Below are 19,775 nucleotides of genomic sequence, written 5' to 3' on the forward strand. Positions count from 1 at the left end.
TTTAATGCCAATAGATTTTAGGTATTTTATTATGATTTGTAGGGATACGCCAAAAGTGACCTGATCAAGACTTTTCAGTGTTGTGACCCTCTGTCATTCCCCATAATACATGGGTAGGCAATCACTATGGTTGGTTGTTCTGTGATCATTTCTTGCCTCCAGTTTCTATTAATCGGCCCCTACGTTTGCTGGGTTGTCAAGACCTAGAGGGTGTCACTTGGCATATTACCGCTGCCAGGCCAAGGAGCCTAAAAATATGACACCTGCTATTCCATTCAGAGATTGCAGCGGTTCTTTCGGCCTATATACGGATAATAATTTCCCTCTGTAGAGATCTCTGGTCTCCTTGAAAAACACATTATTGTTTCAAATAAGGAGCTTTGGAACGCAGTAAATAAAACCAATTAACACTTTGACCTCTTTTGCTTGTAATGTGAGAAAGATTAATCTGCAAGACCCGCATCCACCACCTGCACTGACAATGGAAGAAGATTTATAAAACTGGCACAGGCTGAAAGCAAGGCAATGGGATGCTCTTTTCACAAAATGTATTTTGAGTGTATTTTTATAAATTCTCATCAAAAGCTTTTGCTATGTTCTGTGAAAAGCGGCACAAATGTGTATGTTTTCTATTGGGCATTGAAGACCTGGTTTTCAATCCCTTTTAAGCTTTCTGTCTATGTAGTCTTTATCTAGTAAAGGCTCCTATTGCATCCACAAATTCACCAAAAAATATTTTATTTAAATTGTTCATCTCTGCCCACGTAAAACCCACCTATTTTTAGTAATATCCTCCCAGTCTTGTGTGCGAAATGTCTTGTTGAAATAGGGTTACTAATAGGGAATTGTGCTATAAGTAATACCTATGATATTTTTTTTTCAATTTTCATTACTTATTTTTTGTTTGTTGGGAATAGATGGATTTGGTCAGCGGAGGTCAGATCCAGACGTCCATGCAGCTGCAGTGGCGTTACTACACTCCCAATGTAAACCCTATATGATGCATCGTTAAAAGTCCTGTTTATTTAGGCGCTAGCAATGTTGATGGTATGAGAATGATATATATAACTTTGACCCTGGTTTCTTATACATATTGGCAACTCGAGTAGCCTGATCTCTCCTAATTCATAAATGTGTTCCTGTCCACCCAGGGATTTTTGGGTGTTCCCATCCACCTTGGTGTGTTTTAGCACATCTTGTTCTATTCTCCAGTATATAAAATACATACAGCCAGCGAGATATATTCTATTTCTTTATGGAGTGAACTCTTCCTTATGGACCCAAGATGAAGTCTGCTGCAGGAGTGTGTTTGAGACGTGTGAGACATGCTGGTAGGTAATATAACTCATCCTTGTCCATGCAACAGTTGGTTTTGCACGGAGAGAACTTTTAGTTTAATGCACAAACGCATTGTGTAAAGTACAGTGGCCCTACATTGGCAATAAGATTTTACCTTTTTTAGAGTCAGTTTACAGCCATCAGAATGAGGAAAGGCGCCAGGTTGCTATGCGTGACTGCGCTCTTTACATTGCTCTTTGACATATTGAGTGTAGAATGTGTTGATGCGAAATAAATCGGACAGATGCAAACTCAGAACTGTGTTACTTCCATTAAACTTGCTTTTATTATCTGGACATGGTGAATTTCTCAGTCAGACAGACATTACGGATTGTGTGTTATGGGAGAGGCAGCGCTGGAAGAAATGGTGCACACACACGAAACGCACATGCGTGTTCTGCACACACCCCCCGGGAAGGGTGTCACCGACCACTCTGCACTCCGTTGGGCGGAGAGACTAGATACAGGAACCAGTCAGAATGCAAAATGGCATAAAAATAATAGATACGTTTAAAAAGAAGGGAAGGCGGGATAGCGGTCACCTGGGGAGCAGAGGGAGGAGAGGGCTCCAAGGGTCACCATTTATAGTAGGAGTCGTCGTACCTGGGAAGAGATGAAAAGGGCAGGGTTAATCAGGCAGAATGGAGTTCATGTATGTGTGTTAAATTGTGTTAGGCTGGCCATGCACTAGTAGAATTATGTTCAAAATTCTTAATTTTAAGAAAATTTTGTTTGAATTTCTAAGTGTTATTGGGGTGTGTTCAATTTCTTTCGAAATAACGAGAAAATATTAAAAGAGCGGGGTGACCTTTTTTTTTCTTGTGCAAACAAATTTCTAACAGTGTGTTTGGCTTTCATTCCATAAAGCCCATCTATTCCTAAATTGAATGTTATAAGTGAAATTTTAAAGTACTATTGGATGACTATGATTTGCCATCGAATGTACTGAGCATTTTCATAGGAATTTTAGCATGACTGTTCATTCGAACATCTACTAGTGTTTGGCCACCCTTGACTTAAAGATAGAGTTTTTAGGTATGGTAATTTTGATCGGGTGAGGTGGAGATTGCGACATGTTCTCTTCACCTCATCCAATCAAAATTGCTATACTTAAACTTTAGCTTGAGAAAATGCAAAAGTGTTCCTTGAATGGCGCCTATGCCAAGTAAGTGACCTCCTGAGTTTGCAATGCAGCGGGGCAGTTGCTCAGCATGGGAACAGCTAGTGGAGGCCGCTGAATTAGTGGCTTCTACTCCAGAGATTTCCAGCTTCCATGGGGATCCCACAGGTATGGCACATATGCTACATTGGTTCAAGCTTGACCAATATAACCTTGCCATACCTAAACTTCAGCTTCAGGGTATGTTTGTAATGGAAAGAAGAATTGTTACAATGTGTAATCTATAGAAGATGAATAAAGAGAAGCAATTTGGGCAGGGCTGAGCATAGCTTTGTGTCTTATAGACACAGTTGGGTTGAGAACTAGCATGCATGTCCCCATAGCAAGCAGCTTGCTATGGGGGCACTCAGCAAGGGAGAGGGGCCTAAATTGGGGGAACCAAGAAGAAACCATTTAGGCTCTGCACACAGATCTGTGCAATCTCCTTTTAGAGCTTTCAACAAGTATGTAATGCTAGGGCTTGTCTGAGTAGATAAAAATTGATGGGATAGTTCAGGTAGGTCATTATAGATCTAGATGCATATCTATGTTCTCAATTGGTCACTATTTTTTTTGTAATATTCATTCTAAAGTCTTAAATGCAAAAATCCTAATTGGTAATTCCCATTTTTTAATGAGCAACCAATTATAAACACAATTTTGGTTTTTGGTGATTGGTAGTCTCTATGATTAAGCCCCACATTCGGTGAAACGCATTAGCTTGGGTTCTCCTATGGGCCGGAGACTAAGCTGAATCGATTTTTGATGAAAAAAGGTGCACCGTATGGGCAGTGAGTCAATTGGGCACCATTTTGTTGTAGTTGTGATTGGTTGTTATATAAGATGACCGCTGCCGGGTTCCATCTCACCTTTGCAGTCTGAACTGCTTTCATCAAATATGATTGCGTATGTTGTGCATACACTTACCGTGATCTGCTGTTGTAGTTTCCGTTGTCACCGTACAGAAGATCAGAAAGCAGGTTGTCAGCGGGATTGTCCCTCTTTCCATACCTGAAATATAAGAAGACAATTGGAAGTAATTACAATGCCTGTAAATTCTAACCAGATTATATTCTTCACTGCTTTGAGTCACATTTATCTGCCTTGCTACGTGTAGAAGTGCCTACATTTATTTTTTTTTCTTTATACTAGAGTAGCTTCCTATAATCTGCACATCCGCATTTGGAGAGTCAAAAACACCCCAAAATGTGGTAATTTTTGCATTGTAGTGCTGTCCAGTCTGTCAATGGAAAGTTGCTAACGGCAGAGGATGCAGATGACTTGTCAGCGTGCAGCACCTATTTCTTAACCCTTTGTCAATGCAGCCCCTTAAGAGGCTCTTAATGTGCATATGCAGGCTTCCTGGTCATGCAACCACAGTAATTGACTCTCACAGTGGTCACATGATTGGGAGCTTGTCCAGGAGTGCACAGCAAGGGTTCTCTTAGCATAGAATAGCAAGTCCCCATGGGTGCTTATGAGTAGTGGCTAGGCCACCCTTCCTGCTGCCACATGTGTACAACTGGCAAGAACAGGTTAACTGTAATGATGTAGGAAGTCCCTGTACTGGCTGTTCACTGTGACCAGGGTGTGAACTGCAGGCAGCCAGTAAAAAGGAGTATTCATATCTTTCGGACAGGCCGTGACTCAAGCTGAGCAAAGGTTTGGGTGGGGTGATGGTGTGTCGCCCACTATGCTCTGATGATTCCCCCTTAGCCACTAATTTGTATGTAATCAAGCTCTTATCTGATTTTGTGCGGTATATATATTGTGTGAGCGTTTACAATCAGTGCAAATACAGTTCAAGCTTGCACTTAAGCTAGTATCGTCCAATTCTTCAGTGTAATTCTAAGCTATAATTTGGGGTTCCAGAGTGGAGAAAGCTGTATCTTGGCGGAGGCAACCCGGCTGGGTGCCAGGCGGTTCATCATGGTGTCTAAAGCCACATTTTTGTAAATGTATTTAGGTGCTGGGGCATTAATAATTTTCACCTGCCAGAATAATAATATATTCTGGCCAGTGAAATGAATAAACGCTCAAGCATTAAATGCACCTCAACACTTTTTTATGTGCATTCATAAGCATTTAGGCATTTCAAGCGTTTTTTCAGCCAAGACGCTGCCGCTCCTGGCAGTGGGGGGGGTGTTCTGCCTAAAAACATCTGTAAATGCCTATGTGTGCATAGATACATAGAATAACACTGAGTGGCATTTAGAGGCAGAAGAAATGTCAAACGCTCCTTAAAGTGGAGCATTAGTGTGCATGAGGTCGTAAACCTATTGTCAAGTAAAACCAAAAAGATAAAATTATGTACCACATTAAAGAGACCAGTTTTTCCAAAATTTCAATATGCCACCTTACAAAATGCATTAAAGATGCATTAATATACTACTAGTAGACAAAGCTGTATATAAAGTGAACCTGACATGGCAGAAAGATGGAGACTGCCATTGTTGAATTCTCCCATGGAAATTGCTTATTGACTGGCTGTTTGCTTCAGCACTTTGTCTCAATGACCCCTCACAAGTCTGCAGTTAAAGATTCCTATTTATTCTGATTTTTGGGATCTGTGTTTGGGGTCTGACTCAAAGTTTTGAAGTTTAAGATTAAAGCCAGTAGGTCAACATTGTCCGTAATTACCCTCTGTATTTTCTAATGGCAGGCTTATATTAAAGGGTTTGTGTCACAATTAACTTTTTTTTTATTAGCAGTTCTTTCTGAGACTACAGACACCCCTATGTTATGGAGGAGAGAAGTACTCTGTAATCTAAAACCCCTCCCCTCCTAGGGTGACACCACTGCTCCTCCATAAATACAGGACAGTGAGAGAGTGTTGTCATCCTAAGACAAAAAGTGAGTTACTGGCCGGATCACCAGGTGGAAATAAAGGAAGAAACCCAGAAACAAAAACAAATGCAGCCACCCCATGTAAGGACTGGTAAGCTGCAATGCATTACATTTTTTGTTCTTGGGTTTCTATTCACGTTTTAATGATTGTGTAGGTAAGTGGTTAAAAATGTAGAACATACTATAGTGTGAAAAGTATTATTCTTGTTAGACTTAATAAACCTTTGTCAGCCAGACTGCGCCGAAAGAAACCAGCTACTCACCTCTGCCGTGTCACCAGGTTGATGTAATGCCGCAGGGCTGTCAAATATTTGGTCATTTCTTCTGGTGAAGCGTCTTCTCCAGGGTTTTCCGGTTTGGGTGGATATCCCTCTACTATCGTTCCTAGACATATTAAGACGCAGATTGTAACGGCTACCATCATTGGCCAGAGCTTCAAGGAGGTCACCATCTGAAGGACAACACAAAAGATTGAATTTTTAGTAGGTCTGTGAGTGTCCGCAGACCTTGAACTACAGGATGGCAAAATCTGGGAATATACTATGAAGTGCATACATCTACCAATTTCTTACATGGTATGAGATGACTACTGGATAACATAATGAGGCCTCCCCTGTAAAATGAGTGTCCCCTTCAACTGGATAGTTGAGCCACAAAGCACGCCAAACAAATGTTGTAGAAGTCCAAAGCCTTTTATTTTACAACTAATAGCAAAGAAAGAAAAGGTAGTTAACATATTATGGGGGGGGACTCCATTAATTTGTTGCCGATACTGGCCCAACTAATTGAGTGTTCTGAATTTCTCCTGCCACAGATTTGTGTGTCCACGAGCTCTGTTCTTTGAGTCCACTAAATACTTTGATATGTTTTTGAGGCCCCAATAAAGGGGGGTTTTATTTGGCCCTGAGACACATTGATGCTTTCTTGTTGTTACTTGTGAAATTTAGAGGCTTTGGATTTCTGCCAAATTTTCTTTGGTGCTCTTTGTGGCCCAAATACTTTTGGATTTCCTGATTTGCGTGACCCCTACTTCTCGGTGAGGCCATTTTTATTTTTAAAGAGCTGCTGAACTCAAGCTATCAGGCGTAAATGTGTCCAATGACTTGATTCTACTCTTCTCTTGGACCCCCAAAACTGTATATCGCTGTCTTTCATTTCTAACCCCTCGTCTATTGGTTATACAATTCTTTCTTCGTCATCAAGTATGTCAATATACAAATCTGCAAGTCCAGGTAGCTAGGATGGGGGCTGCAGACAGCATAGTCATAAGAATATAGGAGTAATCAATAACTAAACTAGTAAAATGCCTTCCATACAAAGTAATTTTGTTTTTAGTAGATGTTGTACATACCTTCCAACTTTTTGAGATGGGGAATGAAGGATACCTATTAGCAAAAGTATGGAAGCATAGGACATACCCCCTGCCACACCCCCTTTTAGGAAGAATATTACACTAAAAAGATTAGTTAAACCCACAAGTGCTTTTTTTTAACCATTAGTATTTCTTTATACTGCCTTTTGAAATTGGATGAAAGGTTTAGCATTGCGAAACCCTTTTTGAAGGATAAATGGTGCCAAATGAGGAGCAAAGAGGGACTGTTTTTCAAATCCGGGGCAGTTGGGAGCTATGTATTAGAGGTAAGCCACTTTTCTTGTACCTCTCTGGGACATTAGTGGTCAATTTTTTACTAGACTTGAAATCCTAAATTTGCACCAAGAGATGCTGGATCATACAAAGCATAAACTGAAAAGTGGAAAGGAGCAGATTCAGGAATTACTATTGGGAGAGGGGGGCGCTAGGAGTATTTGCAGCAGCAGGTTATCTATTTTTTTTTTATTTCTATTTTGAGATTGGGTCATTGGTTGTCACTGCAGGTATTCCATATTTTATTCACAACAGGAAACTCAGTTTAGGCTGTAAAGATGCATCAGGGGACCCCACTGCTACTGTGGGGGTGCAAGGGGGAACCCATTGCCTAAATGTTAGGATGCCATGGGGTACTCTATTCCTACTGTCAGGATACAGGGGATAACTCTGTCCCCAATGTAAGGATGCCATGGGGTACAACAAATATTTATCTGTCATGGTGAAAGTGGGGAACCTGGCCCCTACTGGTAGGGTGCAAAGGAGAAACTGCTTACCGTCAGGGACAGGGTACCTCATGGCATCCTACTGTCAGGATGACAATGAGAAGCCATGTCCCTTCTGTTGGGTTGTCATGGAGAACACTGTATTTACTGTTATATTCCACAGCACTTTTTTAAAAGGAGTATCTAACCCGTGTGTTTGATTATTACTTTAAAAAGAAAAAAAAAGTATGAACTTCCAAGGAGTGACACACATTTACAAGTTTTCTGGTTAGTTCTCTAGTTTAAATTTAGGCTGGTAAAATTTATGATTTTCTATTTATGGCCATTTTAAACGGATTTGAAACCAGGTGAGTTTAGTAAAAACTCAGATGAGAATTAAAAAAAAAAAAAAATTCGGGTCATAGTCAAAATTTAAAGTCTAGGTCCGCACAAAACTGACATTTTACCTTTGGGGGAATCCAAGAATGGCGTAAAATTTACATCCATGGAGTAGAGCCAAGACCTCTTCCGGGAGATTTTACAAATGAGGCAAATAAAGTAGCCAGCTTGTATTACGGTTCACCAGAATCTAACCAGTCATAATTATGACTTTATTGTATATTAGACAGTTATTTATTTCCCCTCCTCCAATAACATTTGACTTTCTACAGCTACTCCCCTAACAAGTAATCCCATTATAGGCAACCTCTTCTCTTTCTGTGGTCCATTAGAAGATAAGCTGCAGTGAGCTACAAAGCAAATCTTGAGGGTCTATTCACATTTTTCCATTTTATTTTTAAAATTGTATCAATTTTGGTGCATGAAAATTTATTTCAAGTAGTAGCTGGTTGAGATCCATGTGCTGCTGTGTAGTGTGTTCTAAAAGGGATTTTTTATGGGTCCATTCACGCCTACACATGTGCATTACCACATGTATAGAACAATGTGAATCCAGCCTCTAAATGGTTTGCATTTCAGTCTGTTTTTTGGAGTCCTTTGCAGAAGAGTTACAAATGTATATCATTTGCATGTCTCAGAAATACATCTTGAACAACAAGATTCAGCTTTGATGTGAGCATCAAACACTATCCCTTCAATTCTTTAGAAATTGCAAAGTATAACACTGGCTCCAAACAATAAACAGAAAAGAAGCCTCTGAATATTTTGGTTATCCAATGTTATTTTATAGAACTGTTACATCTATTCCTCAATTCAGTTTGGATAGATTCACGGAGAGCTAAACAACCTGACCATTTAATATATATCCTAGGGACTCTAATGTTGAGGTCTCTGTGATGAGTTCCCAGGTCTCCACACCTGTGGCAATTGAGGGGCTATCGCCCATTCTTGCTGAATTTCAATTTTTTCGATCTTTATTAAGGAGGAGCTGGGACACACCAAAATCCGGAGCCCGGAAATATGGAGATATTACTATTGATGTATCTGAGATCTAAGAAGCCAAAAACTGACCCACCCACCAGGCTCCAAGTATACCTAAATGCACTATAAGGCCAAGAGCTTGTGGAAAACTGATCATTGCACTTATTATAAGGCCAAAATCATGTGGACACCCCTCTAAATAATTGAGTTCAGGTGTTTTCCAGACCTGTTTAGATGACATTTAGATGACTGTGCCCTTTCAACCTTATGGTGCTAGTTTTAGGGAAGGCCCTTGTGTACAAAGCCAGCTCCATAAAGACATATTTTGATAGGTTTGGAGTGGAGGAACCCTAGTGCCCTGTACAGAGCCCTGAGCTCAACCTAATTAAAAACAGGCCTTCTGATCCAACATCAGTACCTGACCCAACAAATACTTTTGGCTGACTGGCCACAGATCTACTCTAGGTCTGGTGGAAAGCCTTCCCGGAAGAGTGGAGGATGTTCTAGTCACAAGGGAGGATAACTCTATATTACTATTTTTGATTTTGGAGTGGAATATCCAACAAACTCATAGTGGAGACAAAAAAGGTAGTTGGAGGGGACATAAATAGACAAAAGCACATCCAATGAGGTGCTTTTGTCTATTTATGATTGTACAAATCTTTTTGATACCATTGTGACTTTTGTATTTTGTTTTATTATGTATTAAAATTGTTCTTTTTAAATATATTTCCTTGTCTTTGATGAATCTAGGCACCATAATAATCCCCTTCCCCTCCAACTACTTTTTTTGTCTCTAAATATTTGGGGATGAGGTGCCATATCTGAAACGGACCCCATAGCCACACTTCTCCACAATTTTGCTAAACTCATATTGGAGTAATGGTCAGGTTTCTGCAAACTTTGTATTCATATAGTGCAGGGATATACAATTAGCGGTCCTCCAGCTGTTGCAAAACTACAAGTCCCATCATGCCTCTGCCTCTGGGTGTCATACTTGTGGCTGTCACGGTCTTGCTATGCCTCATGGGAATTGTAGTTCTGCAACAGCTGGAGGACCGCTAATTGCATATCCCAGACATAGTGCATAATATAATGATGACACCATGAACTCACAGAAATATAGCCCACCTAATTGAAGTGTATGCCTATTTATGAGACGGTGGACAGCAGACTTGCATATTATTAATGAGCAGTAGGAGCTTTAAAACAAGCCTGCATTTAGTTATTTAGCTGTGTTTTAATGTGATGTTAATCATTCTTAAATATCACAATTTCTTAAAATGAATTTCTTTCCAATGCCTACAGATATGGAGATGAATGAAGGCTTCGATGCAGGGATGAATGAGGGCCTATGATTGTCTTAATGCCATGATAATGGGCACAGGTTCACTTTAATTTACCACTTACTAAAGTTTCAGAAATTTGCAATGTGCCTGTATCGAGGCATCATAAAAGTGTGATGGCCAGAGTCCACAATAATAAGTGTATTGTTTCTACTGAGCGTTTAATGCGCATTATATATGTATGTCATAGCATCCTTTTTTAAGGTAAATATCACAAATGCTACAATGTGTAACTAAGGAGGTGTGTAATTATGGATCTGTGTATACTTTACTGGCTTGAGTAATCTCTCAAACATATTTACAAAAGCACCAATACATATGGTCAGAGATCATAAAACTCCTCATATGGGCTATTGGCTATAAAAAAACAAAAAACAAAAAGTCAATTATTAGGTTACCTGCTGAATAAACCTGGCCAATTGCTGCAAAAATACAAGAAATCGGAAAGGTTAAGGTTGGTCTTAGATGAGCTAAAGCTTCATAGAGAAGGACAGGTAATGGGATATTAGTCCTTGAACCTGCTGCAGTATAGCTTGTGACTTGGCCAATGAGCAGACTTGAAGCAAGCTTGGTTAAACACATGCTTCTTTTAGCATATGATCAGCACTCATTGTACAGAGATTTTCCGTGTGTGTGTGTGATCAAAGTATCCTCCAATAGCCAACAGCCCTTGTCCCCCACCACCTCCTCCAGGGAAACCCTCTACAGGTAGATTCAAAACAACTGTCACATTAACTATGTTCTTGTATTGTCTTCCTTGGTGTACATGGGTAAGTCCATAGGGGATGCAAGGTAGCCTCACGATTTTATATTTAGAATAACGCATTAAATGTGTGTTGTTTTTTTTAAAATAAAGATAGAAGGTATGCTTTGTATTTTTATTACTAAATATGCTATAGAAGCTGTGAAAAACCCATAAACTATCAACCCATATTGTAGCCAGATAGAAGTCCTAACTGGGTGGCGAGATTTCATAACTAGAGTCTTTGAGAGATGTAATTAATGACAGCTTCAGATGACAAATTAGATCATAGCAAATACTTTGTTTTTCTAAACTACTTAGGGATTTACTAACATTCCATGGAGTCTTCCCTAAATTGCAGTTCTTGGAAACATGTTAGATGTGGGTTGCAAAATGTTATTAAATGTCAAGGTTCATTCCTATTCCAAATATGTAAAATGTTTGGTGCTATATTTCTTAGCTGGAGTTCCCTTTAAAGTATGTTTAAAGCCCAAACTTTTTTCATTTTTGGAAATAGCTAAACACCTTGTCCTCACTTCCTGTAGACACAACAGGAAGTAAAGGGAAATTAGCCCCTTTAGACAGTTTTCGCCAGAACATGTGCCCCCATTGGAACATTCAACCTCCCCCCCCCCTTTTTTTTTCTATTCTGGTAAATAAAAATCTTAGATTTCCCATTCAACATTAATGACCACCAAGACAGGGTTAATGTCCTTAGCAGGGGTACAGGCAGCAATAAAAAAGATGGATATGGGCTCTAACTTGTAAAAACTTCTTCAATTTAAAAAAAAAAGGAATAAAAAACACATTAATAACTGTTTACGCTATGTTACTGTGTTTTGTGTTTTCCTGAAACCCACAGAAAATGTATACCTTCAAATAAATGAGCTATTGATATCATTAGATGTCCATGCTATAAAACACTGATTTTTTTTTTTTTTTTTTATTAAAAATATTCCATTTAAATTGCAAACTACAACCCTCTCAAAAAGTATTTGATATTCTGCAGCCTTCTTTATTGGTATTTTAATGCTCTCACAAATATCACATGAGCAAAAAAATAAATAAAAATCACATTGGCAAGGCAACAGGTTCATCCTTAAAAGGGACTGGCCTAAGCAAGAGTGTCTTAACTTGAGGTTTGGAATCCTGAGTCTTCCCATCTTCTTTGGTCCTTTTTTTTATTTATTTATTAAATTGTTTTTCCTTCTGTATCATTTTTACATTGGGTTGGGGGGTCTACTGAATAGCGGTAGCTAGGATTTTAATAAAAGGTGTGATTTAATATTGGCCCCCAGCACTCCCACACTTGCCTTGCCTTTGCGCTACCATTGTTCTGTTTGCCCAAAGAAAGGAAGAGAGGAAGCCCTATGTTGCTACCTTGAACTTCCATTTGGGATGAGGGCCCCCTTTCCCTTCGCTTGTGTCAAAATGCTGGGTGTCTGATCAGTCAATCATCAAGCACCAGTGTGCTCTCATAGGAGGGTGGAGTGCCATGCTCCTCAGTACTGGTAAGTACCAGGTATGTCACTTCGCTTCCTCAATTGAATGAAGTTGTGGGGGATTGAAGGAAAGGGGAGTATAAATTGCAGCTGGGATTAACAGTAAAGCAAACCTGTTGCATGGACAAAGCGCATGTCCATTTTAAGACGTTAACCTGGCAACAGCAATACATAAGTAATGTATGTGTGTTAGGAACCTTAGATTGTAAGCTCCTTGAGGGCAGGGGCTGAAGTGAATGTATAATACATATGTAAAGTGCTGCATAAATTGATGGAACTATATAAGTACTTGAAATAAATAAGCAATAACATTTAGCCTCCCCCACATGCTAGCAGATATTTACACACAGAACAAAGCAAAGCTTCGTACAGACATCTTGGCCAATCATCATGATCTGGTCAATAACAGCTGTACTGGGAAGCAGCTGTATGTCTGTGGCCAATATGTGATCATGCCCTTGCTTCCCAATCTCGGGGATGAACCAAGATCCCAAAATGGGTTCTGTGGTCAGTCGCAATTCTTCTACCCAGATATGGCCTGCACCAGGAAATTTAATTGGCACATAAACATTTACACCTGACCATAAAGTTGTGCTTTATTGTATGGCAGAAATACATCAAGAACTTCAAAGTGTATGCATAGGCCAAATTTCTTTAGTTTTGCATAGAGTAGATAGGAGTTAGAACCACTGTCAGGTTTTTATTGCCGTGTGTGTCCCGGTTACGGAGATACGCCAATCTAAATTTGCACCGATTGTCCATGGTCCTCGAGAAAAAGCAAGGGGATTTCCAAAATGTACTGCTGTGACCAGAACAGGAGGTGAGTGGAAATCTTCTAATGGGAATACCTGTTCTGGTGACAGTTACGTAGGTAATTGCCTTCATTTTGTAGAGATTTCCTCTGACTCCTGGTTGCGTCACTGATATAGGAAGTAGAGTAAAATCTCCCCAATGGGACACAGGCAGCAAAAAATTTACTGATGGGTTTTAACCATTCTTTACTATCCAAAACAAAAAAATGTAATCCCTACTCAATAGAAGCCATGGTTTTCCTACATTGTATTGAAGGCCAAAAAGCCTGGAACGGCATCATGAAATTTTAGAATAGATGGCTCAAGAATATTAGGCTATATTTTTTTCTACCAGTGGTTCTGGATGTGAATTTGGCTTTTTGGAGCATAATGGAATGATTTGTATGGCCTTGTCCACTGTCCTGAAATTAGTAATAATTCTCTTATTTTGGGATATATTGTGGAATGAGACATGTGATTACCTTCTGTTTTTAGGAAAGCTTTACTGTGCTATGGACAGATTTGTTTGGAGGGCTTTATAATTGCCTTAGTCCCTTCTTACCATAACCTGCATGGTTATACTGTCTAAAAAAATAAATATTTTATATATATATATATATATATATATATATATATATATATGTATAAAATATTTTTTTTTTCACTTTAATTTCAGATATGAACACATTTACTTAAAGATAAACAAAAAGTGATGCAGGGATGACATAGGATTATTATTACACAGCCTCAGGATACACATCCATTGTACCATACAGAATACTAAAATATAGAACTGTCAATAGGATTAGCAGATCAATTACTGAAGATGGTGTCTTGCAAATCGCCAACAAATTATCAAGAGAGAATCTCCACTAATTATTTAGTGAAGGTTCAACAAGTTGGAACAAGTATGGATTATCTGGGCTGGGGCACATTGGGGCTGATTTACTAAAACTGGAGAGTGCAGAATCTGGGGCAGCTCTGCATAGAAGCCAGTTTATTGTCAAAAGCTTAATTGAACAAGCTGAAGTTAGAAACTGGCTACCATGCACAGATGCATCCGTGTTTTTTTTTTTTTTTTTTCTTCCAAACCAGTTTATTTTAAATTCATTATGTTTAAAACAGAAATGTATCAGTTTTCATCCAGTTTTTGCACTCTCCAGTTTTAGTACATCAACTCCATTATATTTCTATTATACATTTTATTAATATTAGACTAGAAGCAAGGTCCGGTGTCTATGAATGTATTTATAACCCTACTGATTTATACTACATAAGTAATGTAATTGTTTATCTGGAGTTATATATGGTACCATACCATTAAACTATTAAAGGGCCAGTCTACCCAAAAATTATGTTTTAGTTCTAGATGGAGCTTGGTGCTTTTGAGTCAGCCACGGCTTCTTGTATATCTTCAGCAGTGAGATTTCCTTGCTATAAATTCCATCTATGTTTCTGTCCACCTGGGCGTTTAGGTGTCCCCACCCTCCATTGTATGTTCCAATCCCTCCTGTTATTTTCTCCTTTAATATAACATGCCAACTGGGATGGTGGGAGCCTCAGTGGGTATAGCGGGTATGCAGACCTGGGAACTCAGCCCAGAGATCTCACTAATAGAGTCCCCCAGGGTAATAAGAAACTTATTAAATGGTTTAACTCATCAGCATCAGTTTTGGGTGTACTTACCTTCTAAAGCAGCCAGCAGTCAAAACGGATAAGGGCAAATTTTTTGTTTGAACTAATCACATAGAGGTTCTCATGTAAGAACATGCATACAACCTGTGTGGCTAGTATGGGGACATGGTGGCTAAAGCCGGGCATAGAGTGAGTAATTTTCTTTCCTGCAATCACGTGTAAAACCCGACAGGCTGGACGTTCAGCCTGCCCATATATGGTTGGAATCTCTGCTGGTTCTGCAGATTCCTGCTGAACCAGCCAAAAGACGAACAGTCTATGGCCAGCTTTAGGATGTATAACTTGCTGGCTGCACTGAGGTTCTTTCGTAACCAGGACACATTTAGGTTTACTCTCACAATCCAACAAAAATAATGGTAAATTATTTGTCTTCAGTCTATCTGGGCCCTAGAGCAGCCATTCTAGAACAGGTTTCTATTGAACCTTAGGGTTCCCCCAGAGGCTGCTAGGGGTTCCTTAAACATTGCTGATGGGACCAACATATTGCCAGGGCCAGCTGCATGACATAAATTCTCTTTTTAGCTGTCTGTAAGGGAAGAATTCTTCCCCAAAAGCCACCAATGTAAGGTCTTTTTTTTCCCACTCACCCCCCTTTCCCCCAATGAGTTTTTTTTTTTTTTTTATTATTATAATAACAGAGATTCGTTGAGACCCTAAATTAATTTCAAGGGTTCCCCCATGGCTAAAAAAGAAGGCTGATCTAGAGTATGTGTAAATATTAATCAGAAACATAAGTACGCAATGTGGTTGATTTACTAAAACTGGGGAGTGCATAATCTGGTGCAGCTGTGCCAATCGCCTTTCAGTTTTTTTTTTGTCAAAAGATAATTAAACAAATTGAATTTAGATACTGGCTACCATGCAGAGCTGCACCAGATTTGCGCACTCCAGTTTTAGTAAATCCACCTCAGCCCTGGATCACATTTATGCGATTTCTATGCGGATCAGATGCGATCTGAAAAGCAGAGATTGACATGTCACCTAAAAAAAAGCATTATTTGCATTGAAGGCTGTTCACATATGTCGTGCAATTTTGATCCGGTTCAAAAAAGGTGTCCTGTGCAAGGATAGTGCGGTGAGAATTTCAGCTCCATATACTTCTATGGCACCAGATTGAAACTGCAGTCCAGTGTTCACATCACTGCAAAATTTTTTTGCCTAGTCACAAATTCGCACTGAAATTGGACATGGCAAGCAGAAATCGCAATGCAAATTCGCACCGTGTACCGCTTTAAATTCACACTGAATTCACAGCGTATAAGTGTAAGCAGTGTTTCCTTAACTGCTTTTTTTTAGTACTCCCAGGAGGTCATGTTTTCAGAATTTGCCTGGTTGAGGGACTCATCACCCATGCAAGAATGCAGACAGCGTGACCAATTAAAGGGGTGTAGAGCTGGTGTTAAAGCAAACCCATCATGAGAAAAAGGCAGAGACTGCCATCGCTGATCCATCTTGAAAATGCTAGTCGCCTGGCACACATTGCTCTTCTTAAATCATTACTTTTAAATCACTGACCCGGAACGAGTCCGCAAAGAAGGACTTCCAACTTGTCTGGTGTTCCAAACAGTAGACTTTTTTTCTGTGGTTAGTGACTCGTTTAAAAGCTTAAAACTTTTAAAAGCCAGTGGCTCAACATGACAGACAGGTAACTAGCATTTTCAGCGGAGAAACAATGATCAACCCCAGTATCTCTTCCATGACAGGGTTTCTTGACGAAACCCTAAGGCTATATGCACCACATTGCAAATTGTTCTGTGCACTTTGCAAAGTGCTGCGGTATATGTTGGTGATATTCATATAAGTAACAGCATAAGAATAAGTTACTTACTGTCTGTTGGAAGGAAGGGGATGTGCAGGAAGGTAAGGATGCTTTAGGTTCCTCTGTATCCCTCTCGCTCTCTGTCTGTCTTTGTAGGCTGCTTAGAAGATTCTGTTTCATCCTCTGATGTCTATGGGTTTATATGTCTTGTGATTGCTGAAGAATAAGCCAGACTCCTCCTCCTCCTTCCTTAAACTTCCCTTGTTTCCCCTATGAGCACACACTCACTCATCCCTGATTGATCAATGACTTGTCTATTTTGGTACCTTGTGCGTGTCATGGGGAAGGTGGGGGTGTTAAGGACCAAAGAGGTTGGGTGGGGGCATCAGAGGTGTGCGTGGGTGCAAAATAGACAGTCTATTAACCTTCAGGTATAGGGCATAATCTGCTTTTACAACTCAATTGTTTTATCATTTGATGGCCGTAGATGGCAGTTAATTAGTTGATAATGTTTGGGAGGAGGGTTAAGACATTTGCCTTTTATTTGTTCATGTATGAAGAAGTCCGCTTGTGATTGTTTGGGTTTATTGCCTGTAAAAAAAAACACTATCAGTGTATGCGAACATTAGCGTCCTCATTCGTATTTGTACGGTCTTGTGATACACACATTGGGTGCTCATTAGCATCCCAAGTTTGTTATTTTAGCAGATGAATAGACCAAAGAATTTATAGAGGTCCATAGGCTTGGCTTGGAAAGTTGGACCTCTAAGCTGTCCATATGTTACTATGGATTTTCCTACTCTAGGGGCAATCTTAAGAAACAGGGTATATTAGAAGGGCAAATAAAGTCGAAGAAAGCCCTAAGACTAGCCATAGATTTATTTATTTTATTTTTATCAATTGGCGAAAAAAACGAATGGGTTCCTCCATCCACACAAGCAAGATGGATCAAGGAATCCTCCCAACAGTGCTATTCTATTCTGATGCCTCTGCTGTCATAATGTAGTGATCAGCGCTGCAACCACTGATCGAATAAAAGTTTACAAAGAGTCCTGTTCAACAGTCCTGGGAATGGCCACAGATGGATAGAAATTCGCCTGGTCCCTGATGAACCCGACAAATTTCGATCTGTCTGTGGCCAGCTTACCTGAATGACCTTTATATTGTGGAAGCACCATGTATCATAAAGAATTGTCGTTTAGCTGATTGACCCTTTTTTGTCCTTTGTTGCATATCAGTACTGCTAATCTGCTGCCTCCTCATTGCAGCGATTTTCGACCTACATGTATTCCAGTGATGGCTACCTGTTGTTTCTCAGGGTGGGTGACAGCAATGCACTATAGCGGAGTAATGTGTGCTAAAGTGACCACTTATTGCCTCCATTGAAAGCCCCAATGGTGTGGTAGCAGAAAAGCAACAATTGAACCCCTGTGCCTGTTATAGGCACTGTCGCTCTATAGAGGTAGTGCGTGGACAATGACCTTTGTGGCGGGATCACCTGAGTGAGCAATGAACTTCATGGTGGGATCCCCAATTATTTTGATTGAAAATGATTGCTGAAATGAAATGGTAAAGCTTGACAGATTTTTAGGCAAGTGAAAAGCACAATTGAACCCCTGTGCCTGTAGCTGTCATGGCAAATCACTGAGTGAATAGTAACAAAAAATTGGGTTATGTATTGGATTATACATTAAAATACACCCACCAATTTATTCTCTAGGGCCTCTGCTATAAAAAAAAAAAAAAATATATATATATATATATATATATATATATATATATATATATATATATATATATTATGTATATTTGGAGGTTCAAGCTAATTTTATAGCACAAAATACTGATTTTTACATGTAAACAAGTGCCAAAAAAGGCCTGGTGCTGAAGTGGTTAAAATAAACATCACAATTTTTCTAAATATATTTATTTAGGAGGGTTAACCGTGTTCCAGAAAAGCACCCCCTGCTTTCGATTTATAGAAACTGTACTATAGCTTCCAGCAATGAAAAGCACTCTATGAATGGAGGATGGGCGGATGAATGAATAGTCCACTTCCTCCATTCATAGGGCACGTTTCATTGCGTACAACTTTTTATGAATGGAGGATGGGGGGTGGAATAGGTAGACACAAGCAACAATTCTGACGAGTGGTCCAGGTCCTGCATCAGAAGATCACAGCTTTGGAGGTATCGGGATGGTAAAAACTACTTTTTTTTTTTTTTCCCCTGTTAACTTACTACTGAAAGTTATTGAACACACTTCTGTTTCCACCATGTATTTGTAGCTCCGGCTCCTGAAGAGCATGTGCTATGTATTTTTTTTCTATTTAAAATTCCTAAAACCGCAGGTTTTGGGCTTGATTATACCAAATTATGGTTTCAGTACCAGTCTAGCTAGATTGCACTGGGTTCTGCTTGGCCACAGGTGTCGCTGTCACTTCTGGCAAGTGTGAGAATGCAGTTTAGCTAGGCGCATTGAGTGCCAGTGGGAGTGTCATCTTGCTGTGCATTCTGGGAGAGGGTACTGAAGGTACTGATATCACATGCTTCTGGGTTCTGGTCCAGAAGATCTTTCTGTCCCTTTTGATCCTGGTTCTCCTGACCAGCCCCCATAGCCCTGATGGCCTGGGGTGCGGATCCATTCAGTTCCTTGTCTCGGGGTTGGCTAGCCCAAGGCAAAGTAACTGGAAGGAGGATTCAAAGGTTGTCCGGTGCCGTCTCATCTGTGGAGAGGCCCAGCAACTGAAGAAGCAACCAGGGGAGGACTCTTCGGGAGAAGGCCATGCTGAAGGCTGGCTTCTCAGAAAGAGCCTGGAGGCTCAGTTGAAAGACCCCAAGCGAATCTACACTCGTACGGTATCGCCGAACCGGCTGCAAGATACTGGTACCGTATGAGGGCTCTCTAAATTTGTCTACATCCTTCAGTTACTACAAGTGTTCTACAACAAGTCTGTGGCAGAGACTTTGTTCAAGCGTTCTACATGCAAGTCTGTGGCAGAGACTTTGTTCAAGCGTTCTACATGCAAGTCTGTGGCAGAGACTTTGCTTTATTCGAACGCTCTATCGGGTAGCTGTGAGAAGCCAGTTGTGAGTGGCCATTCTCTGGATTTCTATAGTGAGAGACCTCCTATCTTGAGCAGTTCT

At 40.0% G+C, this 19,775-nt stretch overlaps 1 protein-coding gene across 1 annotated transcript; it reads right to left on the reverse strand.

Moving 5' to 3' along the window:
* Positions 1–1,597: 1,597 nt before the first annotated feature.
* On the reverse strand, positions 1,598–16,856 carry PYY (peptide YY). Its single transcript, XM_077460014.1, has 4 exons — positions 16,699–16,856; positions 5,608–5,795; positions 3,425–3,508; positions 1,598–1,941 (listed from the first exon to the last, which is right to left on the reverse strand). Exons 1-4 carry the CDS (start codon positions 16,807–16,809, stop codon positions 1,914–1,916), a joined length of 411 nt encoding a protein of 136 aa, XP_077316140.1. The 5' UTR covers positions 16,810–16,856; the 3' UTR covers positions 1,598–1,913.
* Positions 16,857–19,775: the final 2,919 nt, after the last annotated feature.

This window comes from Lithobates pipiens, unplaced genomic scaffold (genome assembly GCF_037356315.1).
Source record: "Lithobates pipiens isolate NorthernLeopardFrog02 unplaced genomic scaffold, aLitPip1_a1.2 Scaffold_28, whole genome shotgun sequence".
NCBI classification, from domain to species: domain Eukaryota; kingdom Metazoa; phylum Chordata; class Amphibia; order Anura; family Ranidae; genus Lithobates; species Lithobates pipiens.

Bases quoted from the DNA above. Each gene is read 5' to 3' on its own strand.
- PYY (XM_077460014.1), bottom strand. From the start codon at position 16,809: ATGAAACAGAATCTTCTAAGCAGCCTACAAAGACAGACAGAGAGCGAG. The intron at 5,796-16,698 runs GTAAGTAACTTA...GTTGTCCTTCAG, and splicing joins CCCCTTCCTTCCAACAGACA to ATGGTGACCTCCTTGAAGCT. The intron at 1,942-3,424 runs GTAAGTGTATGC...ATCTCTTCCCAG, and splicing joins AACTACAACAGCAGATCACG to GTACGACGACTCCTACTATA.